Genomic DNA, 21,259 nt, shown 5'->3' with positions numbered 1-21,259 from the left:
ATGCCACCACGAAGCTTCGGACAGCTCAGGGCTCCAATCCAATTGGGACATAAGAGGCATGCTGGTTTTTTTTTAATGTAACGTAGCAAGGCATGATGGGGACATGGTTGTGGTTGTACTCAAGTATTTTTAGTGTGGGCTGGGGCTATTGGACAAGAATGGGAAATTTGGCTGTTCTTTGCTTTATTCTGGGATGAGTGAGAGTTTCACTGTGTGGGTATTCGGTTCTTTTTGCCTCTCATCCTGGATGAACAGATAAACTGTTCTTGCCTCAGGAGTACACAAAAGAGTAGTTTGTGTATTTCTTTATACTCAGGATGGCTTTTCCAGGGTCTCCCCCTCCTTTTTTTTTCCCCACTCCCTTTTTTTAGCTCAAATACTGACCATTTCTGTTGCATATTAAAGGTCTTTATAGAGTTATTTTCTTTCAAGTAACTCTATTTTTAAAGTTGCCCTCTCTCTTGACAGCTTGATCATTGCTGCTTAGTTCATCTTGATTACCTTGCTAGGCCTATTAAGTCAAGGATTTGTTTGTGGCAGAACTATTTCATGTCTGCATTGCTTTTCTTGACTGATTGTATTCAGGAGGAGTTTTATGGAAAAGGCCATATTTTGTTTGCAGAGTTTACTTTATTGCTTACAGCTAGTATTCATTCCACAAATATATGTATTACTATTTGTCTTGTCACTTGAAAATATTGCCTTGATATTCATAAAACCAAAACCAGGCAAGTCTCTGGATAAATAGATAAAAGTCAATTTGTAAGAACTGCCTTTACAGGTCGAATTAGATGTTCTTTAGGGTTGTGTTAATTCTAAATCTACATAGCAATAGACCCAAAACAAGTTAAAGATGTATGTGTTCAGTTCTTTGTAGAGATGGAAACCCACTGCTAAGGTACCTGGGCTTTTCCCATTCTAGTTAGAAGAGCAGTTCCCAAATTAGTGGGCTTTGAGCAAAGAACTATATAGACTCAGCCCCTGAGAAGGACTAAGTGTTCTCTTTCTGGGCACCTGCTTCTCTTCAAGAGTTTTGGTTCCCAAACCAGAACTGGAAATGCTTCTGTCTGCTTCATTGCCAGAACCTGCTCCTGAGGTAAGTGTTGCTGGAATATTCCGAAGAGATGAGAGGAGTTTCTGCCCTTCTTGAAACCTTGCAGGACAAACTGCTGGAATTGCTTCTTAGCCTCCAGATAGAGTTTAGGGCGATTACCGAGGAATGTGAAAGTATTTTGGTGTGCTGCTCGCAGTGAGGCGCTTTGATATTTCTCACGTCACAGAAGAGTGGTCTCACCACAGAGCTGCCATTGGGTGCAGAACCACTGGGCATACCTTCCTTTGTGTGGTGAACCTAGGAGCGCTTTGCTGGTCCGCTGATCAGATGAAGAGCAAACAGGAAGAAACGCAGCATTTTCTCATCTGCTGCTTAGAAAGTTCAAACCCTGAAATGCTTTCAGGATATTTTTAGGGTTTTTTTTTGTTGTTGTTGTTCTTGTTCCATCCATGGACAAATGCCTGGATACCTTTTGGACTGCAGATTTTGAATTAGGCGCCTTTAATGTTTTAAGCAGTTCACTTAAATCCTGTTTTAGTTGCCTGACTTCACTTTTGATCCTTTACCCACAGCACACAATTCTGTGTGTGATTGGAAGTCTGTGCCCTACTGGAACACTTTTGAAGCCTCTATGGCCCTGCACAGTTGTAGGAATTTGAGTACATGGCTTTGCTGGCTGGATCTGGGTACTGAGTTCATTGTGGGAAACCTTATGTAGGAAGAAATTCAGATAAAATGCTTTTTTTTTTTTTTTTTCCTTCTGTGGATACCAAAGTATAGATCTGTGTCCTCTTAAAGGTTGAGTCTTGAAAACTCAGTTGCCTGGGAAGCTTCTCCAGTCAGTCTGTGTAGAACACGAGCCTTCATTTTGTAGAATGTTATGCTCCTGTAGGTAAAAAGAGCTGGCTAATGGAGAAGAGGCCATGCTGGTACACGAAGTATGCAATTGGAGGTTTGCTGGGCTGTCAGCACAGGTGGCTGTCTTTGCAAAATTGCATCATCATGAACACCACAGGGACTTGCTGGTTTTAGCAGCTGTCACTGAGGATGTGGGCAGCAGTGGTGGGGAAATGGTGTTGGTGGAGAAATGGTGTTGGTGGGTTTGCTCTGAAAGCTGGGATGTGGTGGTGGTGGTGGTGTGGTCTCTGAGTCCCACGTGGAAGAGGACAGACAATTGGAAGATGGAGAGCCTCACTTACAGAGACAGTAAAAAATTTGGGGAAAGGACAGGATAGAGAAAGTAGGAGTGCATGAATCATAAGGAGTGGGGAATTTGTGGTGGTCAGGTGGGTGGCGAAAGCAGGAAACAGAGAAAATGAATGCCAGTTCCTCCAGTGGCTGGTGGTGAACTGACACTTCAAGCTTGTTGGGTTCCAGTTGATCAGAGGCCAGCATGTATGGTAATAAAACCCTCACAAACATAGTCATAAACAGCATCTTGGCTTTTCTCTGAAACCTGGACAGTGAGCACTAGCTTCTGAGGGACGTTGGCAGAGAAGGGAGACCTTGAGTTTCCACCAGCCCTTAATGCCTCTGCCTCCTCCTCAGAAAATCTCTAGAAAACTCATACAATTTTGCTACAAATTTACAGGTAGCATGGTTTCATGTGAGTTATAGGAGTGTACTATAGTTGTAAACTGGAAAGATTAAGTGAGCAGTAATGGACAACGTAAGTACTAAGATGCCAGAAGTTAGAGAAGAGTTCAACAAGAACTAAGAACTGAAAATAACACTAAAGATGATAGTGCGTATGGGAGGAATTTGTAATGAGTTGGCTGGGTGTGTTCTGATAGAAGTATACAAATTTGGGTAGGAATAAATCTTTAGTAATGATTGCATGAAACCTTGTTTTTTCTCTGTTCTTGTTTCTCTGGCCTAGCAGACGTTGATCATGGCAGTCAAGTGTTATTCTGAAACAGACTGAGTGTTTGCTACAAACGACTGTTGCAACTTTGTGTTTTTAGCCTCATAAAGACTTACGTAAATGTTAGTTGACATAATTTTGAAAAGACGATGATTCTTATGGAATCCTTGGGCAAAATCCTAATGTTTTTTTCTAGGCCTGTTGTGAAGGTAGCAGTGAAACTGGGAGATTCCCGTCACTGAAAAATGGTGGGGGGGGGGGGGGGGGGGGGGGGGGGGGGGGTAGGAGAACTGCTCAAGTCTGCGTTGCCCACTTGTACAGAAACATTAGGAGCATTCTCCTGCCTCTTGCTGGTTCAGTGTTTATGAAGCTAGTTGTTTTTAAGTGCAAGTTTATGTTAGATCATATTTTACTCAACTAGGTTTGCCTTATCCTGATGACAGTGCTTGTATGTAAAGAGGAAAATACACAGTGGGGTTTTGGATCTAGTTAGCATTTTGACTTTGTAGTACTGATTGGCTCTTTTGGTAAGAATGGAAGTGTTACGTGTTGAAGAACAGTTGACATTCTGTTGACAGGCTGACTTTTGACAGTTTTTGAGAACTGGTGATGTTTTAAATACAAAATCAAATCGGTACATTGTCATGTGGCAGGTGTATTCTAAATATTCACACATCTGAAGTTCGAAAACTCATGGTGGAAGCAGTTTACATGTTGATTTTAGTTCCTGAAACGGACAGAGAGGAGTAACTTTCTCTTGGCTACCATACACCCTTTTCAGTATATGAAGATGAGTGCATTAGAAGTGAAGTGTTTCAGATTGCTGGCTGCCTACCTTTAACTTCATGTTCTTGACCTTTCCTGATTTGAGAACATTGTATCCCCCGCCACCCAAAAAAAGCACTAGAGTGTGAACTTGCCTAGGCTTTGTCTTTTCTTTGTTGTTGTTCCCCATGTGAGATAATAAGGAAATCATATTTCCATATCACTTTATCACAGCTTTTTCTGTTCTCTCTGTATTTCTGTGTTTTTGACAAATGGTCTGGGGTAGTCAAGAGATTGGCCTCCTCATACTGAGTCGTGAGTGTTCGGTGTTCTGGAGTAGTAGTTCTTGAATGCCAAGTGGATGTACTCTGATATCTAGGCTGTCTTCAGGTCAAGAGATGTTCTCTGTTCAGTTTCATATGTCCAAAATACTCAGTGATGAGTATTGCACAGGCAGAGGCAACCTTCTTAGCATAATACTTACAACTTAAATAACCTTTCTTCTTTACCTTCTACAGACACTGTGACTGATGAGAGTTAAAGGCCATGGATGAAGATGGGCTTGAATTGCAGCCACATGAGCCAAATGCATTTTTTGATCCAACAGGTCTGTCAGGAGATAATATGTAAATAAGAATGTACACATCAGATGCTATTGACTGCTTTTAGTTCATGTTGTCTTTGATTAAAGGTGCTATGCTTCATCATTGCTTTTGTAAAGAGTCATCACTTCAGATTTTCATCAGCTTTTGTTACTCAAAGCAGTACAAATGAGCTACTCTTCTCTTCTGAAGTAATAGTTATTTCAACTAGTGGAAATCCTAAAATCTGGTAATCTTTTGTTCATCGTGTTGTTCATCTTAGTTATGTTACCATCTACTGAAGATTTGCTTTATCAGCTCCTGTATATCTGTCTACCTGTTTTAATTGCTTATAAGCTATTATGATGGTTTTGCTGAATGGCTACATAGTTTAAAAGCTGAAGCAAAATAGAAGTGATTTCAATATTAACCGCTTCACTTGAATTAGTTTTACAATGTAAATGTTATTTTAATTGTATTTTTCAGGAGCTGATGCCACACATATGGATGGAGATCAGATTGTTGTGGAAGTACAGGAAACAGTATTTGTTTCAGATGTAGTCGACTCAGATATAACTGTGCATAATTTTGTTCCTGACGATCCAGATTCTGTAGTAATCCAAGATGTCATTGAGGATGTTGTTATTGAGGATGTTCAGTGCCCAGATATTATGGAGGAGCCAGACGTATCTGAAACTGTCATTATTCCTGAACAAGTGCTGGACACAGACGTGGCTGAAGAGGTTTCTTTGGCTCATTGCACTGTCCCAGATGATGTTTTGGCTTCAGACATAACAGCAGAAGCAATGTCTATACCAGAACATGTACTGACGAGCGAGTCAATGCATGTACCTGAAGTTGGACATGTAGAACATGTAGTTCATGATAATGTTGAAGAAGCAGATATTGTCACTGATACTCTGGGAACAGATGTTGTTTCTGAAGAGGTCTTGGTGGCAGACTGCGCATCGGAAGCAGTGATCGATGCCAATGGGATCCCTGTGGAACATCAAGACGAGAAGGGCAACTGTGAAGATTACCTGATGATTTCTCGTAAGTGTCTGGGTAAAGCCATCAACATTTTTATGATATGGGCTTGGGTGATGCTTGAAATACCTGAACGAAGGCTTACAACAGAACCAAAAGCAGATTTTCTGTATTATTTAATGAAATGCAGGTCTCATTACTGTGCTTAAATTGAGGCATCTTCAGGAATGCATACCAGCTAAAACTTCTGGTGAAATTAGTGGAGAGATCTACTGGCAAATGTATGACTGGGTATAGATATGAACAGTAGAATAAGAATTCCAGTGAACTGTATGCCATATACTTAGTAAGAAGTGAAAGAAAATAAATGTGACATTGTTTGGAAGACCATTTATGTACTGGTTACTAAGATTACGGCCAAGTCAATAAGGAAACCTAAAACTTATGTAATGGAAAAGGGAGAGTCAGAAAAGTGCTTCTTGGAAGCCTGAAACAGCAATTTATCCTTGTCTTTTTTTTTTCTTTTATTTTTGTGAAGGCCTCTCCTTCCACTCCATTTACAGTTAGGTACAAACAACAGTGTATTTTGCTTTGCTTTTTTGGATGTGGTCTTTATTAAGCAGGGGATAGAGGTGTGCTGCTAATTAAAAGAGCTCATAGCTGAGAAGCAGTTGTGAATATCTTAGTCTTCGGTAGAACAGTGGCACGATCCATTTGACTCACATTTCAGAAGGCTTAGAAAGTGGGCAAACACGGTGTGTTATCAGTCCTTCTACTGAGGATATCCCGTAGTGTGAAGTAGAGCCTATTCTGTTACCCGTTGCAGTGTTCGCTTAGTGCAGCACCTAGGAACATCCAGGTGTCACTACTGAATGTGTTTTTCATGGAAATAGAAAAGCTTTGTGAGGATGATAGATTTAATTGCAACTCCAGGCACTTCACTTTTGTCCAGCATGCAGTAACTGTTGATGAGGCATGCTTTTTGCCCTCCTTCAGTTACCTTTTTTTTTCCTTGTTTCTCTTTTGCTTTGGATACTTCCTTTGAAACGTATGATAATTTGTTTTAATTTTGTATTCTGTGCTTTGGGGTTTTAATGTTGCTTCTCCTTACCTAGGATCACTGCATTTCTTAATTTATCATCTCTTGAGTTCCTTGAGTAACCTTGTGCAGCCATGTTTTGAGTTTATATGAGGTACAGTTAAATCTCTATTATCTGGGAAAACAATGAGATGGGATAATGCAATATATGAATAACACAAAATATTGTAAAATTAAGCTGCAGGAATGTACCAAAGTGGAGAGAGGAGGGATCAGGAATGCTGCTCCCTGAAATATTGTGTATCCAAACTGATAAATGTTCTCTGTACAGTATGCTGCACATAGAGCTTTCCAATTCTGGTCCCCACTTAGGTCAGACGAAATTAAGCTTATGTGCTTCTGCACCTGCAACATAGTTAGGCAACAAAGTAGGTAACCCACCCGTGGCATTGAGACCTGACTGTAAGGACCCCGCTGGTGATCCTTGTGTGTGTCGTATCCTCTACTGTAGTTCTTCCAAATGGTGTCACATCTGCTTCTCTGCTCACCCTTCCCCTGCAGGTTAGCATCCTGCAGCTTGGACAGCTGTGAAACTCTGAGGCTGCAAGCCCAGGAACACTTGGCATACCGTTGTCTGCATTCATTTAAGGGGGAGGGGTGTATAGAGAAGTCTCCCATTCAGCTGTGTCTGGTGTAGCCACAATAGAGGGTTGAGGGTAGAGGGATGAGGACAGAAAGTATTCCTTGATGCCATGTCGTGTGATCACTAAAATACCCGACCAGCTGGGAAGCCTGTCAGATATAGGTGTCAGCAGCAGCTGGTACCTGACAGAAAACAGGAATCTGATTGTTGTACTGAGGTAGTCTCCATTTTCAGTCATATGCTTCTCTGTATGGATTTCTATGCTTTGATATTTTATTTAGTGTTAAACTCCCCTTTATTGTCTTGCAAAGTAGTTTCTTTCGATTCGGAACCTTAAATAAGGCAGCATTTAAAACGTTTGTTTTTATTACCAAATATGTATCTTCTTTATTTGTGTTTAAAATGTTCAATGTGTGCCACAGCTCATTTTAAAGGGAAGTTCCCTATTACCACCTACTGTGTTTAAAGCCTGTGTAACAAGTTCTTCTGGTTGCAAAGGCTAGTGCTTTCCCGTCAAGTAAAGGCAATCTTTCCAAATAGTCTCTTCGTTGTGTGGAAAACATTATCTGAATTCATTTCCTTTTTTTCTTTCTTTTTCATGAGCAGTTGTGTGTGTTTATTGATCTTTTCTGTTGACTGTCTCAGTTCTTCAGCTGTGGGTGGTTTTTAAAAGGAAGTAAAAGCAACTCTGGTTTTTATTTATTCACCTTAACCTGTAAGCTCATGCTTGATTTTTGGCAAACCTCCTTGAGCTGCCGGGGTGGATGTTGGAATATCATTTTGTCAGCCATTTTAACGGCCAAATGTGGCTGTTCCCAGAGCTGGGTGGCAGATACTGTTAGGGATGGTTTTGTCTGTATGCTTTTATCTGGCTGCTTGTGAAGCAGGTGGTGATGCTTTGGGTTCTTTCTGTGGCCATAGGTTTTGCGGTCTGTGTTCTTGACAGAAGATCACAGACCAAACCGTTTTGCTGTCTTTCTCCTATCTTTTGGCTTTCATGAAATGTTTGCATTCTTCTTCCTGATGAACTGAGCCTACACAGATTTTTTTCAAATAAGGCAATTTCTTCACTTTTATCCCGAAAATGCTGGTTTCAGAATGACTAATGCGCGTGTACTTCAATGTTGTGTCTCTGCCTTCTTTCTTGGTTTCATGCTGTTTGGTATCGTGAGTGAGTGTAGTCCCTGTGGGTTCCATTGTGTGACTTTCCTTCAGTAAACTAAATTTTTCATTTCCAAGACAATGTTTCTTGGCACAGCTTGTGTTATCACTTGCTGATGGATATATTCACCTTTTTTTCTTGGATACTTTGCCCTCAAGCCTCCTTTTTTGGTCTGTAGTAGATTTGGGACACGGGAGGGCGGGGTCAGGTATATGTTCATTCACCAGAGAATGCAAACTGCTACTAATTAGTAGCTTGGAAAGGATTCAGGGAGGTCTGATAAATCGGTTCTTCTTTCACATAAGGCTTAACAAACCAGTTTATGGGGATTGCCCATACAATTTGATCAGGAAAGGATACGTTGTGCTCTGACTCACACCAATGCGTGTTGTTTGGTAGCAATTCTGAAGGCCTGTAAAAACCATCTCTCCCCATGTAAAACAGTAATGATGAGATAGGTGGTAGTTAGCAAAACCAAAAAAAAAACCAGCACTTGCTGACAGAGGAGAGTTGTACTGTATTAAGGAAATGAAGGTTTTTGCTTGTTTGATTTTATTTATTTTTAACATTTTGGCAAAGTAGGATGCTTGAAGTAGTTCCAAAAGACAAAGAAACTGTGCTCTGGTATTCTTGTATTTAATTGCAATAGAAACAGCGAGGCACCAGGGAGCTTTGATCAGAGGAGTGTGGGGAGAGGGAAGGGTCACCTTGCAAGGTTTAAGTTGGACTTCTAGAAAGTTAAGTGATGTATCCAAATGCAGGGAATATGTCATGTCTGTCCATGTCCTGTGACCGAGTTAGATGCATCTTTGCATGCTGTATCTGAACTAACGCATTTCGTTACAGGAGTGAGAATCCAGGGTGCTCAAAGAGACACAGTAATGACTGTGACTTTTCGTAGATTTAGGGGAAGCTCATCTGTTCTCATCCATGAATAATATGCTTAGGTTGAAAGGAATGGATCTTACACACAAAGCCATAATGTTCATGCATTCACCGCTGCCATACCACAGTTGACTTTTAGTTGACTTCTAATCAAGAAAACAGAATGTTTTGGTTTGCTTTTCTGGTGTAACTAGCGTAAATAGGTACCCCCCTCCTCACCTTTTTTTTCCTTTGAGGAACTCCTTTTTCTTTCTGTGAGGCAGAACTTGTTGCCATGTGTTCTGCTTGGCCTTCAGAAGGGCTCCGGCAGTTGCAGATGGGCTGCTCAGGAGGTCACCGTGATAGTGAGGGAGAGTTCCGTCTGTTTTGAGGTCTGGGGAGCAGAACCAGAAGGGTGAGTGAGAGTTAGATGCTACGGAAATGCTCCTTGATTGCTGCCCTGAGGGGAGCTTCAGACTCTTAAGGGTATGCTGTTGCTCGTGTGTAATGGGAAGGCATTGAAATGAAAATGGAGCAGATTTCTCTTTTCCCACAGGTTAGGAAACCTACTTTGCCATTAAAGAAATAACTGGATGGTAAAAACAAGTTAAGTGGGCTAGGAATTCTTTGTTATCAAGCACGGTGCAAGTGAAATGTTCGCACCACAGATAACTGAGTAGTCTGTCTGGGGAATGCAGCGTGCTTTTAATTATTTCAGAAAAAGCAAGAGAGTAAACGGTGTCCTTTGTCATTAAGAATGGGTAAATAGGGTAGTTTCTTTTTGTGTATTGCAATATCACTACTCTAATCTTTTTTCTAGCATGTGACTTAAGTTTAGTAACAACCTACCGTGTCCACTTTAAAAGAAATGATCTCTTTATAAGCTAAACTGATGATTTTAAGGTTGGTGAGGTTGGTGCTTTTTTGTGTGTGTTTTGTAATTTCAAAGAGGAAGATGTGCGTGGGATCCTTTTATGGACTGTGAGTTGGAATGAAAAGTATGAACATCATCGGAGCTCCGGTTTTTAACATTGATCAGTCAAGTAGTTACGAATATGAATAATTTTCTTTGATCGTATGACTGAGATTTGTGGCAAATGTAGAAACATAAGGAAAGTGTTAAATAGAAATCAGATTTCGTAAGTGCTACCAGAGCGTTAAAGAATCGGCATAGGTAAATGCCGTATATAATATTATATATATATATATATATATATATATATATTATATTATATTATATTATATTATATTATATCCGTAATATAATATAAATATTATATAAATATAATATAATATAATATTATATTATATCCGTAGGACAAAATACTGTGGAAGTGGTGCTTTGTGTGATAGATACCCCCTTCTTTTTTGCCTTGTTTCTCTCTTCCTATCTTCTATTCCTTTTTCTTTCCATGCTCCTTTTCTTCATGTTTCCTGTTTGTTACTATACTGCTAATACTGTTACTTTTTCAGGTCCTTCAAGGACTTAGTTTTTCACTTCTTACCATCTGTCGAAGTGATTTTTTTTCCCCTTTTGTATGAGAAAAGTGGGCGTAGTACTTCTACAAATCAATTTCATTACATTTGAATGGTGCCGTTAAATAATGCTTTGATTGAGAGACCGGGGGAATGTTCAGCGTGGAGAAAACTGAGGGGATCTTATCAATGCTTATCAATATCTGAAGGACAGATGTCAAGAGAGTGGGGCCGAGCTTTTTTTCAATGGTGCCTAGTGCCAGCACAAGGGGCAGTGGGCACAAACTGGAATGCACAAAGTTCCATCTGAACATGAAGAAGAACTTCTTTACTGTGAGAGTGACAGAGCACTGGAACAGGCTGCCCACGGAGGTGGTGGAGTCTCCTCTGGAGGTGCTCCAGCGCTGCCTGGAAACTTTCCTGTGCAACCTGCTGTAGGCAACCTGCTTTAGCAGGGGACTGCACTAGGTGATCTCCAGAGGTCCATTCCAACCCATACGGTTCTGTGGTTTAATAATACTGTTGGATATGGAGCGAAGACAGGTATAAACCAACTAGAAATTGTGTAGGGAACTTTATTTTAATCATGTTGTTTAAACATGCTTTTGAACCCTGGAGAATTTACTGCAAAGAATAAACAGAGTGTATTTTTAAGATCCAGAATTCTTCTGCTGTGTAAATGTTATCAGTGGATACTTCTATACGTATTCTGTTTTTGTTGAAAGAAACCAACCTGTTCCGTACAGTGCATCTAGGTTTTTCTCTTTAATTGCTTCAGCCATAATTTTCCTTCCTTGAGTCTGTTCCAGCATCAGTTGAACTTGGCGGCAGACTTCCCCTTTGGCTTCAGTGGTGTAAAATCAGTCTACGCTGATTTGAAAGCCTTCCAACTGCACGTGCATGACACTGGTAACAGCCAAGTTAAAGGAGAGCAACTGCACATATCTAGTAGGGACCTTGTGAGGAGAGAGAGAGAAGCTAATTTATTTTAGTGCTCATTAATACGTTTAACTTTATTCATATTTCCTTCTGGATAATGGTGCCGTGTTGAGGAATCATGCTTAAATACCATCAAGTTTGATACACAAGACAAAATGCGTGCTACTTTTATCTAACATAAAAGCCAGTTCATTGACTTCCTGGCAGGAGAACAACAGTAATGATCTGCTGAGCTTTTATCTTTTATTTTAAGTAGGTCTTCAAGTAGAGAGAAGATTCTCAGTCACTGCGTAGTAAAGTTGTGATGTAGTTATGAGGGTAGTTTTGTGAGTGCCAGTGAAACGAGCACGCTGTATTAGAAGTTCTTATGTGCTAACCATGGTAGCTAAAAATGCTGCAGCAGTTACTGGACAGTTCTTATGCTTCTTTTTAGTGTATGTCTCACACCTTCATGTTATGAATCAAAGCTACGCTTGGCTCTGAGCAAGCTGGATCTGCCTTTAAATGCAGTTAACAGTGAACTCACCAATTTCAAAGGCGTGTTGTCACATGAAGAATTCTTAAATAATCTCAACGCTGTGAGAAAGTTGTGGAGCTTTTGGAACTGGAAGATCGTGTAGAGGTTTTGAAATACTGGATTGGATTTTGTTAGCGCATATTTAGCATTTTTTTTCTTGAACACCCATGCTTGGTAAAGTAAGATGGTGCGTGTGTGCATGCGCCCGTGTAGAGTGTGTCTTAAAAATCAGAAATATGTTCCTTAGAAAACTGGCAGCTTGCCGTGTTTGTGTGGGAGGCCCAGGCAAGTTATGGCAGTTCATGCTGGAGCTGGGTGTCAGCTCACTTCTGGGAGGAAGAGAGGAAGACTTGAGATGATAGTCAGGAGAGCTGATAGGACCACAGTATAAAATCCAGTGCAGGTCCCCTCTGGTAATGGTGCTGTGAGTTGGATAGGTGCTGCAGTGTGAGGGCGGTGCTTTGAAACCGTGAGTGGATGAGAAAAGGTGCAGCAGAAAAAGCATTAATAACACCACCTTGCAAGAAACCAGACTGAGCCGTCAGAAATCTGGCAGAAATAGTGCCACTTGCATTAGAGAGAGTCAAGCAGCAGATAATGCTTCGGAAAATAAATGGTTAACAGCTTATTAGATGCGAAGGGGAAAGCAGCTGAAACTGAGAATATGTAAAATTACACCACGGAGTAAGTACTAATGTGCTGTTCCTTGCTACCACCATCTTGCTGCAGATCACCATTTCCCTAGTAGTGTTGCCTGGTGTGGTGCTCATGCTTCTAGGCATGCAACACACTTGGCACTTTTCCCTTAACTAGAAGATATGGCTTGAATTTATTCGTTTATTGACGTTGATTTCAAGGATATGAAAAAGAATTATGTCTGGGTAGGTTATTTTTCACAATGTAATTTTAAACCGCTTCCAAATTTGAGAAATAAAAATTTTCATAAATCTGTCTGTATATGGCTGGATAATTTTAATAACTTGTTTTTGTAGTGGATGATGCTGGTAAGATAGAACATGAAGGTTCTGCTGAAATTACCATGGAAGCAGAGTCAGAAAGTGGATCTTGTAAAGTGGATGGCATTTGTCCAGAAGTCATCAAGGTCTATATATTCAAAGCAGACCCTGGAGAAGATGATTTAGGTAAAACATGCTCATTTTAGAATACTCCAACCTGACATGTGAAATTTTGCATAATTAGAGACGATGGTTTCTCTCAAGTCAGCTGTAAGGAGCTGTGGGTCTAAATGTGAAAGAGTTGCAAACTTTCAGTTTTCTGCAGTTCAGAATAGAATATGAACAAAATGTATTAAAATATTTTGTCCTGGTCTTCCTAATTAGGGGGCACAGTAGACGTTGTGGAGAGCGAGCCAGAAAATGATCATGCAGTTGGCTTACTTGATCAAAATAGCAGTATTCGTATTCCAAGGGAGAAAATGGTTTACATGACCGTAAATGATTCTCAGCACGAAGACGAAGATTTAAGTAAGTAGGTGGCTTTCATTTGGGAACAGGGATTTTCACTTTCAGCAGTGCAGTTCTTATTAATTTTTTTCTTGATTTCTGTTTCTCTTAGATGTTGCAGAAATAGCCGATGAGGTTTATATGGAAGTGATAGTAGGGGAGGAAGATGCAGCAGTCGCCCATGAACAGCAAATTGATGACAATGAGATTAAAACTTTCATGCCAATAGCATGGGCAGCAGCTTATGGTAAGTAATATTCACAGAATTCTTCCTGGTGACACTACAAGAAAATACTGGGTTCGTTTTTGGAGAACAGTGGAGTGTCTGTGCTTTTGTGCTTGTTTTAGTCTAAGAATCGTTTCTGAGCATAACGAGGCTTAAAATTAAAAAGAGAAGAAGAGAGAAGCTGTAAAACAGGCTTCTTTCTGTTCCTCTTTTATCAGACCTTTTCCTTCATGTTGTCATGATGTGGAAGGGGAAGCGCAGAACCTTTCAGTTGAAAAATTGCATCTCAAGTGCATTTGTCTGTCACAGTTTTAGTATACATTCATTGGGAATAGGACTCTGAATATTTTGTTTTGGGGAGAAAAAAAACAGATGGGAATATGTAAGATTCAGCGTAACCATGAAGAGCATCGTTGGCCTCTAGCTTGATTAAAGTGTCTTCTGGAAGGAACATATAAATATGTGATTTCACAAATGGAAATAACTAATTAACAAAAAAGACGCTGGAGGGATACATCTTAAAAAATTAAAAACAGAACCTTGAGAATATTTATTGAATATTAGTATCTGAGCACCAGCTGGTGCTTAAACTGATTTCCAGAACTTACATAGGCTGTTAGAGCAAAATCTCATCTTAGGAATTTTTCTTTATTGCTCCCATCCTCCTCCTGAATGTACTTTGAGTAGAGGAAGCAAAAGAAATAGTGGAGTAGAGGACAAAACTTAGGTTATGCATCTGCATGATGTGAATTTCGGTGATGCTGTCAGTAAACTACTGACAGGGAAGTGCTGAGAATGCAACACAGGGCTGGAATCATGGTTGTAAATCAAGTGAGGGCAAGATTTCAGGGAGCAGTGTGTGGTGAGAAGTGCTTAGGAGGTGGGTGGTAACGCACCCAGAGCCTTACCTTTGGCTGAATGTTGTTGAGCATAGTTTCAGCGCAGAGGAAAGGACAGAAGTCAGGTTGAGTGGGAATTCAAAGTGAAATTAAGTGAACTCAGGAACAGTTGTAGACAGAACGCTCAGTGATTGTGGAAAAGGAGGATAAAATTGAGCACACTGCTAAGAACACAGAGGTGGAATTTAAAATGGAGTTAAGAACATAGGAAACAGTAGAGTGATTGTGTCATCAGCAGTAAGCAACCTAACATGCAACTTGAGAGGTGGTGGGGAAGGGAAGAAATAATGACACATGAAGGCATGAGAATGGCTGAGGTTTGTCATTTGCACTTCGCAGAGCTCTTCTCCCCTTCAAGAGGTATTAAAAGTTGACAACAAATGGGATCTTACAATGGCACACCTGTTTCGTTGCTGTATCATAGCAAGTCCCTATTCTTCTATGTATTATATTCCAAAAGCTCTACACTTCTATTCTAGTATTAGAAAAGTGTTCAAGGCTTTCTTTTTTGTGTGTTACCATCTGGAAGGACTCTTCATACACCTATTGCAAACTGTACTGTCTGTGTGTAAGATGTGACACTTTTTTGCTTTCACCGGTTACATCACTTGCTACGTTCGCAGTTCACCACTTGAGCTAACATATAGATCAGAATCTTCAGGCCCTGCCCATGGCTGTTACTGGTTCTGGTTCTTTTTGCATGAATATTCATTCACAGCACTCTACAAAGAGAACAGCTATTGAGCATCTTATGCTGTCTCCCACTTTAGTCTTTCCGTCTTGTTTGCGTGCTCTTCTTTTAAATACAGAGCTCTGTGAGGCAAAGGTTGTTTTCTCTGTGTTACACGTGCTCTCTGTTCCCAGTGGGAATAGTTTGTGTTAAAATACAGGGGTGTGCAAGGAGTGTGTAGTGTACTTTGTCTGTGAGTTTATGCGCTGTTCAGAACAATTGACTGATCACAGTTCCTGTTTTGAAACTTAGTTTGGAAACTTTAGTGAGGTGAATTCAGATGCCCAGAAGTGAATGAGAGCACATGTGGATGTATTTCAGGGCTGCTGAAGACCATCAGGCACAGTAAACTTTGTGACCTGTTTTTGTTTACTGATGTTAAACATCTGGGGTGTAATTGGTAGACAAAGAAATGCAAACAGTGTGCACTTAAACTCTTTGTGAAATGGAAAGCCATTTACTCCTATAAATTGTGTAGTCCTGTAAAGTGAGTTTTATGCAGCCAAGGTTGATGTCATCGTACCAAGCATAGTTCATCAGTTACATACAGAGCAGTTTTTTAACTCATCCTGTATGTTAGAATGGTTTAATTAAATGTCAAAACAATAGTTTATCTTTTTTTTTTTTAATTAGCGTGATGGAGTTTGTTGCTCAAATAATCTGCGGTGTGGTGGCAGGAGGTAACTTTTAAACTTGCTTTGTTAGGTAATAATAACGATGGCATTGAAAGCCGGAATGGCACTGCAAGTGCTCTTTTGCACATAGATGAGTCAGCGGGACTTGGGAGACTGGCAAAGCAAAAACCAAAGAAGAAAAGGAGGCCTGAGTCCAGGCAGTATCAAACAGGTGAGTTGTGGCTGTCTGCGTGCTTGCCCGTAAACAAATGCTGTGCTGATAGGATGTGTAAAGCCTTTTAAAAAAGAATACTTGGAGAGTTGTTTTGTTGGCAGCACTTCTAGATCATGGAAGTGTGCAAATTTTCTTTTGAAGTTTTAAAATAAAACAATATCATAGCAAAAAGTTCAAACAAACAAACAAACAATGAACTTTACTTGCTACACTGATTTTAATGTGTTGAAAGTACCTTTTTTTTTTTTTTTGAAGATAAAGTTAGATAGATAAACAGCACTCAGTAATAGTACTTCCAGAAAACCTTTTGTCTTCATTGAAATTATATGGAACAATACACTTTGTTATAGCAGCTCAGCTAGTAACTGGTACATATGAACATCATATTTTTTAGTAGATAGCTTTAATAAATGCCCTTTTCTTTTTTAATTGTGAAATAAAGTGCCTCAATGGTCGTTCCAGTGTTCTTACTTGCATCTGTAAGAACAAATATGCTTTTTTGGCATTATTTGGTTTTTGCTACTCCTGTGTTACATTTTGAAGGGTTTATTTGGTCTGATAAAGTTGAAAAGGCGCACAGCTTTTCTTTAGTAGCCCTGCCTTAAATTATACTAAAAGTTTCTTTCCAAATCATGACTTAACTGTAGGAGTTCTGTTTTGTCTAGCTCTGAATAAGTAAACCCAGCAAGTCTTAATTTTCAAGTTGGCTTTTTCTATTTCCGGCTACATACTCAGTTCTCCTAAAACATTTTTGAGTAAGAGAGCTTTTTAGCATGCCTAGACAAATTCAGGATAAACAAATCAGGCTGATGGATCAGAGCAAACAAGTTCCAGAGCTTTCAGGTGTCTGTGTGTGAAACGTGTTCTCATTGATCCCTGCTTGGTACCTCTTCAGATCGTTACTGACAGATGGCACAAGAAGGAGGTGCTATTTTGGGGACATATGAATTGTAGTCAGCGATAGGTGACTGAACTGCCAGATCTGCAGATTCACGGAAGGTTGAAGACAACGGTGTGATAGGCTTGCTATGTAATGCTGAATGAGCTGCCTGCTGCTCTTTGCACTGGTATTGGCTTTTGTGTGTGTTCAGTGCGTGACCTCAGAATTACCTGAGCTGTAAAGCAGTTGGATGATGCTTCGGTTGTCTCCATCTAAAATCAGTATTTCCTTTCTCCCGATGATGATAATAGATGAAAATGCTAATTCTCTCCAATTCTACTTAGCCCAGTAACAAGCTTGGTAATTACATAGCAAAGCAGGTGTGTCTGACTCGATCTTACTTAGCGATTCAGCTTAGTGTTAAGGTTGAAAGAAAAGAATGGACAGAAGTATGGAGTTGTTGAAAGGGTTTTCTTTGTTGTTTTTCAGCAATAATCATTGGCCCTGATGGTCATCCACTGACAGTCTATCCCTGCATGATTTGTGGAAAGAAATTTAAATCTAGAGGTTTCTTGAAAAGGCACATGAAAAACCATCCGGAGCACCTTCTTACTAAGAAAAAGTACAGATGCACAGACTGCGATTACACTACGAATAAAAAAATAAGTTTACATAACCACTTGGAGAGTCATAAGCTGACCAACAAAACAGAAAAGCTTATTGAGCGTGATGAGTGTGGGAAAAGCTTCTCTCACGCGGGAGCATTATTTGCGCACAAGATGGTGCACAGGGACAAAGGAGTGAATAAAATGCACAAGTGCAAATTCTGCGACTATGAGACAGCAGAGCAAGGATTGCTAAGTCATCACCTTTTAGCTGTCCACAGCAAGAACTTTCCTCATATTTGTGTGGAGTGTGGCAAGGGATTTCGTCATCCGTCGGAGCTGAAGAAGCACATGCGAATCCACACTGGTGAGAAACCATACCAGTGCCAATATTGTGAATACCGATCCGCCGACTCTTCCAACTTGAAAACTCACGTAAAGACTAAACACAGCAAGGAAACGTCGTCCAAGTGTGATATTTGTTTCCAGACTTTTTCAGATACCAAAGAGCTACAGCAGCATACCCTTATGCATCAAGAAAGCAAAACACATCAGTGTTTGCATTGTGACCATAAGAGCTCAAACTCGAGTGATCTGAAACGACACATAATTTCAGTCCACACAAAAGACTATCCCCATAAGTGTGATATGTGTGACAAAGGCTTTCACCGGCCTTCGGAACTGAAAAAACACGTGGCGGCTCACAAGGGTAAAAAATTACACCAATGCAGACATTGTGACTTTAAGATTGCGGATCCGTTTATTCTGAGTCGCCACATACTCTCAGTTCACACAAAGGATCTTCCATTCAGGTGCAAGAGATGTAGGAAGGGCTTTAGGCAACAAAACGAGCTGAAAAAACACATGAAAACACACAGTGGCAGGAAAGTTTATCAATGTGAGTACTGTGAGTATAGCACTACAGACGCCTCAGGCTTCAAACGGCATGTTATTTCCATTCATACAAAAGACTACCCTCACCGATGTGAGTATTGCAAGAAGGGTTTCCGAAGGCCTTCAGAGAAGAACCAGCACATTATGCGGCATCATAAAGATGTTGGGCTGCCTTAAAGTCTCTTTCACAGACTTACGGCTGGAATTGCAAAGGAATTTTGCCTTTCGGGCAGTTAGCTTATTTTAAAGCCAATCACCTGCGATCACACACACAAACACACACACACACACACACGAAAAAAAAAAAAACCAACAAAAAAATACCCCCATACTGTGCATTTGATTTGTTGCTGTATAAAGATAGGATTATTGCTTCTAGTTGACTTTTATACCTTTTGTTCAATAGCGTGTTCTGAATTCTATTCAGTTTGTTTAATAAATGAAGAAAAGATGGCAACAATAAAGTTGCATTTAATAAAGTAAACCCTGTCTCTTAATGAATTTTTCAACCGTAATAGTTTAAGTATATTTATCTTACTGACCTCGTTGATACTCACCGTGTCCATGTTAATGCAGTTTTGTTGTGAATTTTAAAACTATGAAATTTCTCTTGCTGAAATTGTCAGAGGTGTGTATGAAATGGGGAATTGTAACGCTAAAGTCACTAGGGCCCACCTGATTGTCTTGTTCTGACTATACAGACTTTGTGGCGAGTTAACTGTGTTACCTTTAAGGAGTTACACGTCTAACGTTATTGCGGGAAGACTTCTGTGTTTTAATTCAGGTTTCAAAGATAAAATTTTAAAATGGTTTGGGGCATTTTTCTTTTTATCTTTGACAAATTGAAAGTTATGCTCAAACATGCTTATTGTTCTGTGCTACTTTGTCTTGGAAAGGTTTTGCGTGTTACGGAGGAGTTGGTTTTTCCTTTCAGTTTACTGCTGGCTTGGCATTGGAAACACGAAGTACTGTTGTTCCATTTGCAGAGTTAATAGGTCGCAACTGTCTGTACGTGCCGGTAAATGTGCCTCAGTTGTAATGGCTTGATGTGTATTAGCATTTTGTTGGAAGAACGGTGTGCTGTTCGAGTCCCATTTCTATTCTGAGTTGACTTAGAATAAAATTTAAGACCAAGAGGTGCCTCGATTTTGGAAATGAGATGCTGACATTGAGAGCTTCAGAGGGGTCGGAATGGGGCAGTTGCGTTCGTAATGAGTAGAGGTGTTTTCATGTAGATATCCTTCATCAGAACAGTAACTTAGGACAGTAGCAGAACTGTTTCTAAATTGGATGTTTTTCCTGAGCCATTAGCAGCTGTGTTGAGCTGCTGTTTATTAACGAGTACAGCATCCAGAATTAACCCAGTTCTTGTAAGCTGTTTATAAACAGCTGGGAGAACATTACAATTATTATACGCAATTTTGCCACCTGAAGACTATTACAAAGTAGTGCCGTATCATTTGCTAATTGCAGAGTAAATAAGTGTACAAAGTGTGAACTCATGTACGTTAACAACAACTGTTGGGCAAAAATAGAAAAAAGGATTTAATTATATGCCGGATTGCAGGGCCCAGACCCGCTCCCCTTTCTCAGATCCCTCCTGAAGCTGCCAGCTGGCTGTGCGTTGCAGAATTCGGACCTGATTTGGATAGATTTGGAACCAACCATTCCCTAACTAACGGCAAAGATTCAGGGCCCGTCCCAGCGCTTTCCCTTGTTTGTAGGCGGGTGAGCGTCCTGTTGAACAGGAATTTCAGTAACCATTTCAAGATGGGGGCCATAAAGGGACAAAGGTTTCCTCTCAGATGTGCACCTTCTTAAACGTCCCGTATTTGGTTTCGTTACCGAACCCTTGTGTCTCACCGCAAGCTTCAGTACTCGTGTTTATTTCGCTGGTTCGGGAGAGCCTAAAGCCACGTCCCTGCCTTGTACAGTGCTGCTGCTTTGGATGCCGCCTGCCAGTGCCCCCAGGCTCGAGCCACGTGTAGCCCCGCCAGCAGCTGGCCGGCACCCTTGGTGCGTGGCGCCGCTCAGCACCTTGGCTGAAATCCCCGCTGCACTCAGTGGATGTTCTGTGTGGCCGTAGCTGTCCGCCTGTCGCCTACGGATTGCCAAATCAGTCGTGTTAAAGCACAGTGGAGGTTCTCCACGCGCGTCTTACGCTGTTCCCTTCTTTGGCTTCCCCCCCTCTTACGTTCAGGCATTTTCTAACTGGAAACCTGAGGAGTGTACAAAATCTGCATAAATTCCCATAGGATTTTAGCCATTTTTGACTTTATTTTTTTTAAATAAGCTGAAAGACAAAGAACACAATTGTACACGTTTGCTTTCTCTTACGTAGCCTGGAATCATACACACACTTCTTCTTCTTCTTTTTTTTTTTTTTTAAAGCACAACGTTGAAACTTTTATTATTATTATTATTATTTTTTTTTTAATAATTGAGGGTTTGGTCAGGTGGATTTTGTAAAATGTATTTGTCTGTATAAAGAGAAAATGAAAATATAGTTATTGTTAATGTACTGACATTAGTTACAGGTTAGTTTTAATTCTTAAATAATTTGCTTAGCAAATGCTATGAATGGATGTTTCAGTTTAATGTTTAAAAAGGTACAGATTTTTACAAGGACATAATATAAATTATTGTTCTGTAGAAAATACCCTGTTAAATATTGTATACGTCCTTCCCTCTGTACACTTTGTAAAAAAGACAAAAGAAAAAAACAAAGTACATAGAATCATATAGGGATGTGTGACATTATTGTAACTGTGTACTTGATAATAACGTGAAAAAAAATAAAATTCAAAGTATTTTCCTGTTAA

General features: G+C 40.2%; 1 protein-coding gene and 1 long non-coding RNA gene across 7 annotated transcripts in view; one reads left to right on the top strand and one right to left on the bottom strand.

Moving 5' to 3' along the window:
• Positions 1–21,259, top strand: part of ZFX (zinc finger protein X-linked) — a 22,622-nt gene extending 1,363 nt beyond the window's left edge. For 3 of the 6 annotated variants that reach the window (XM_015272494.4, XM_015272500.4, XM_040669937.2), the window contains exons 2-8: positions 4,202–4,290; positions 4,751–5,317; positions 12,884–13,033; positions 13,232–13,375; positions 13,467–13,601; positions 15,915–16,055; positions 17,428–21,259. In XM_015272494.4, the coding sequence (XP_015127980.1) occupies positions 4,230–4,290; positions 4,751–5,317; positions 12,884–13,033; positions 13,232–13,375; positions 13,467–13,601; positions 15,915–16,055; positions 17,428–18,614 (2,385 nt within the window). In that variant the 5' untranslated portion in view covers positions 4,202–4,229 and the 3' untranslated portion in view covers positions 18,615–21,259. The remainder of the gene's footprint in view (positions 1–4,201; positions 4,291–4,750; positions 5,318–12,883; positions 13,034–13,231; positions 13,376–13,466; positions 13,602–15,914; positions 16,056–17,427) is intronic. The other 3 variants (XM_015272507.4, XM_046912337.1, XM_015272512.4) reach the window with 2 other exon arrangements.
• LOC121109097 lies at positions 9,220–15,745 on the bottom strand. Its single transcript, XR_005849254.2, has 3 exons — positions 14,489–15,745; positions 11,169–11,391; positions 9,220–9,353 (listed from the first exon to the last, which is right to left on the bottom strand). It is a non-coding gene; the product is annotated as an uncharacterized LOC121109097 (long non-coding RNA).

This window comes from Gallus gallus, chromosome 1, assembly GCF_016699485.2.
Source record: "Gallus gallus isolate bGalGal1 chromosome 1, bGalGal1.mat.broiler.GRCg7b, whole genome shotgun sequence".
In the NCBI taxonomy this organism is placed as follows: domain Eukaryota; kingdom Metazoa; phylum Chordata; class Aves; order Galliformes; family Phasianidae; genus Gallus; species Gallus gallus.
The sequence above is the reverse complement of the archived record's forward strand: the minus strand, read 5'-3'. Positions and strand labels throughout refer to the sequence as shown.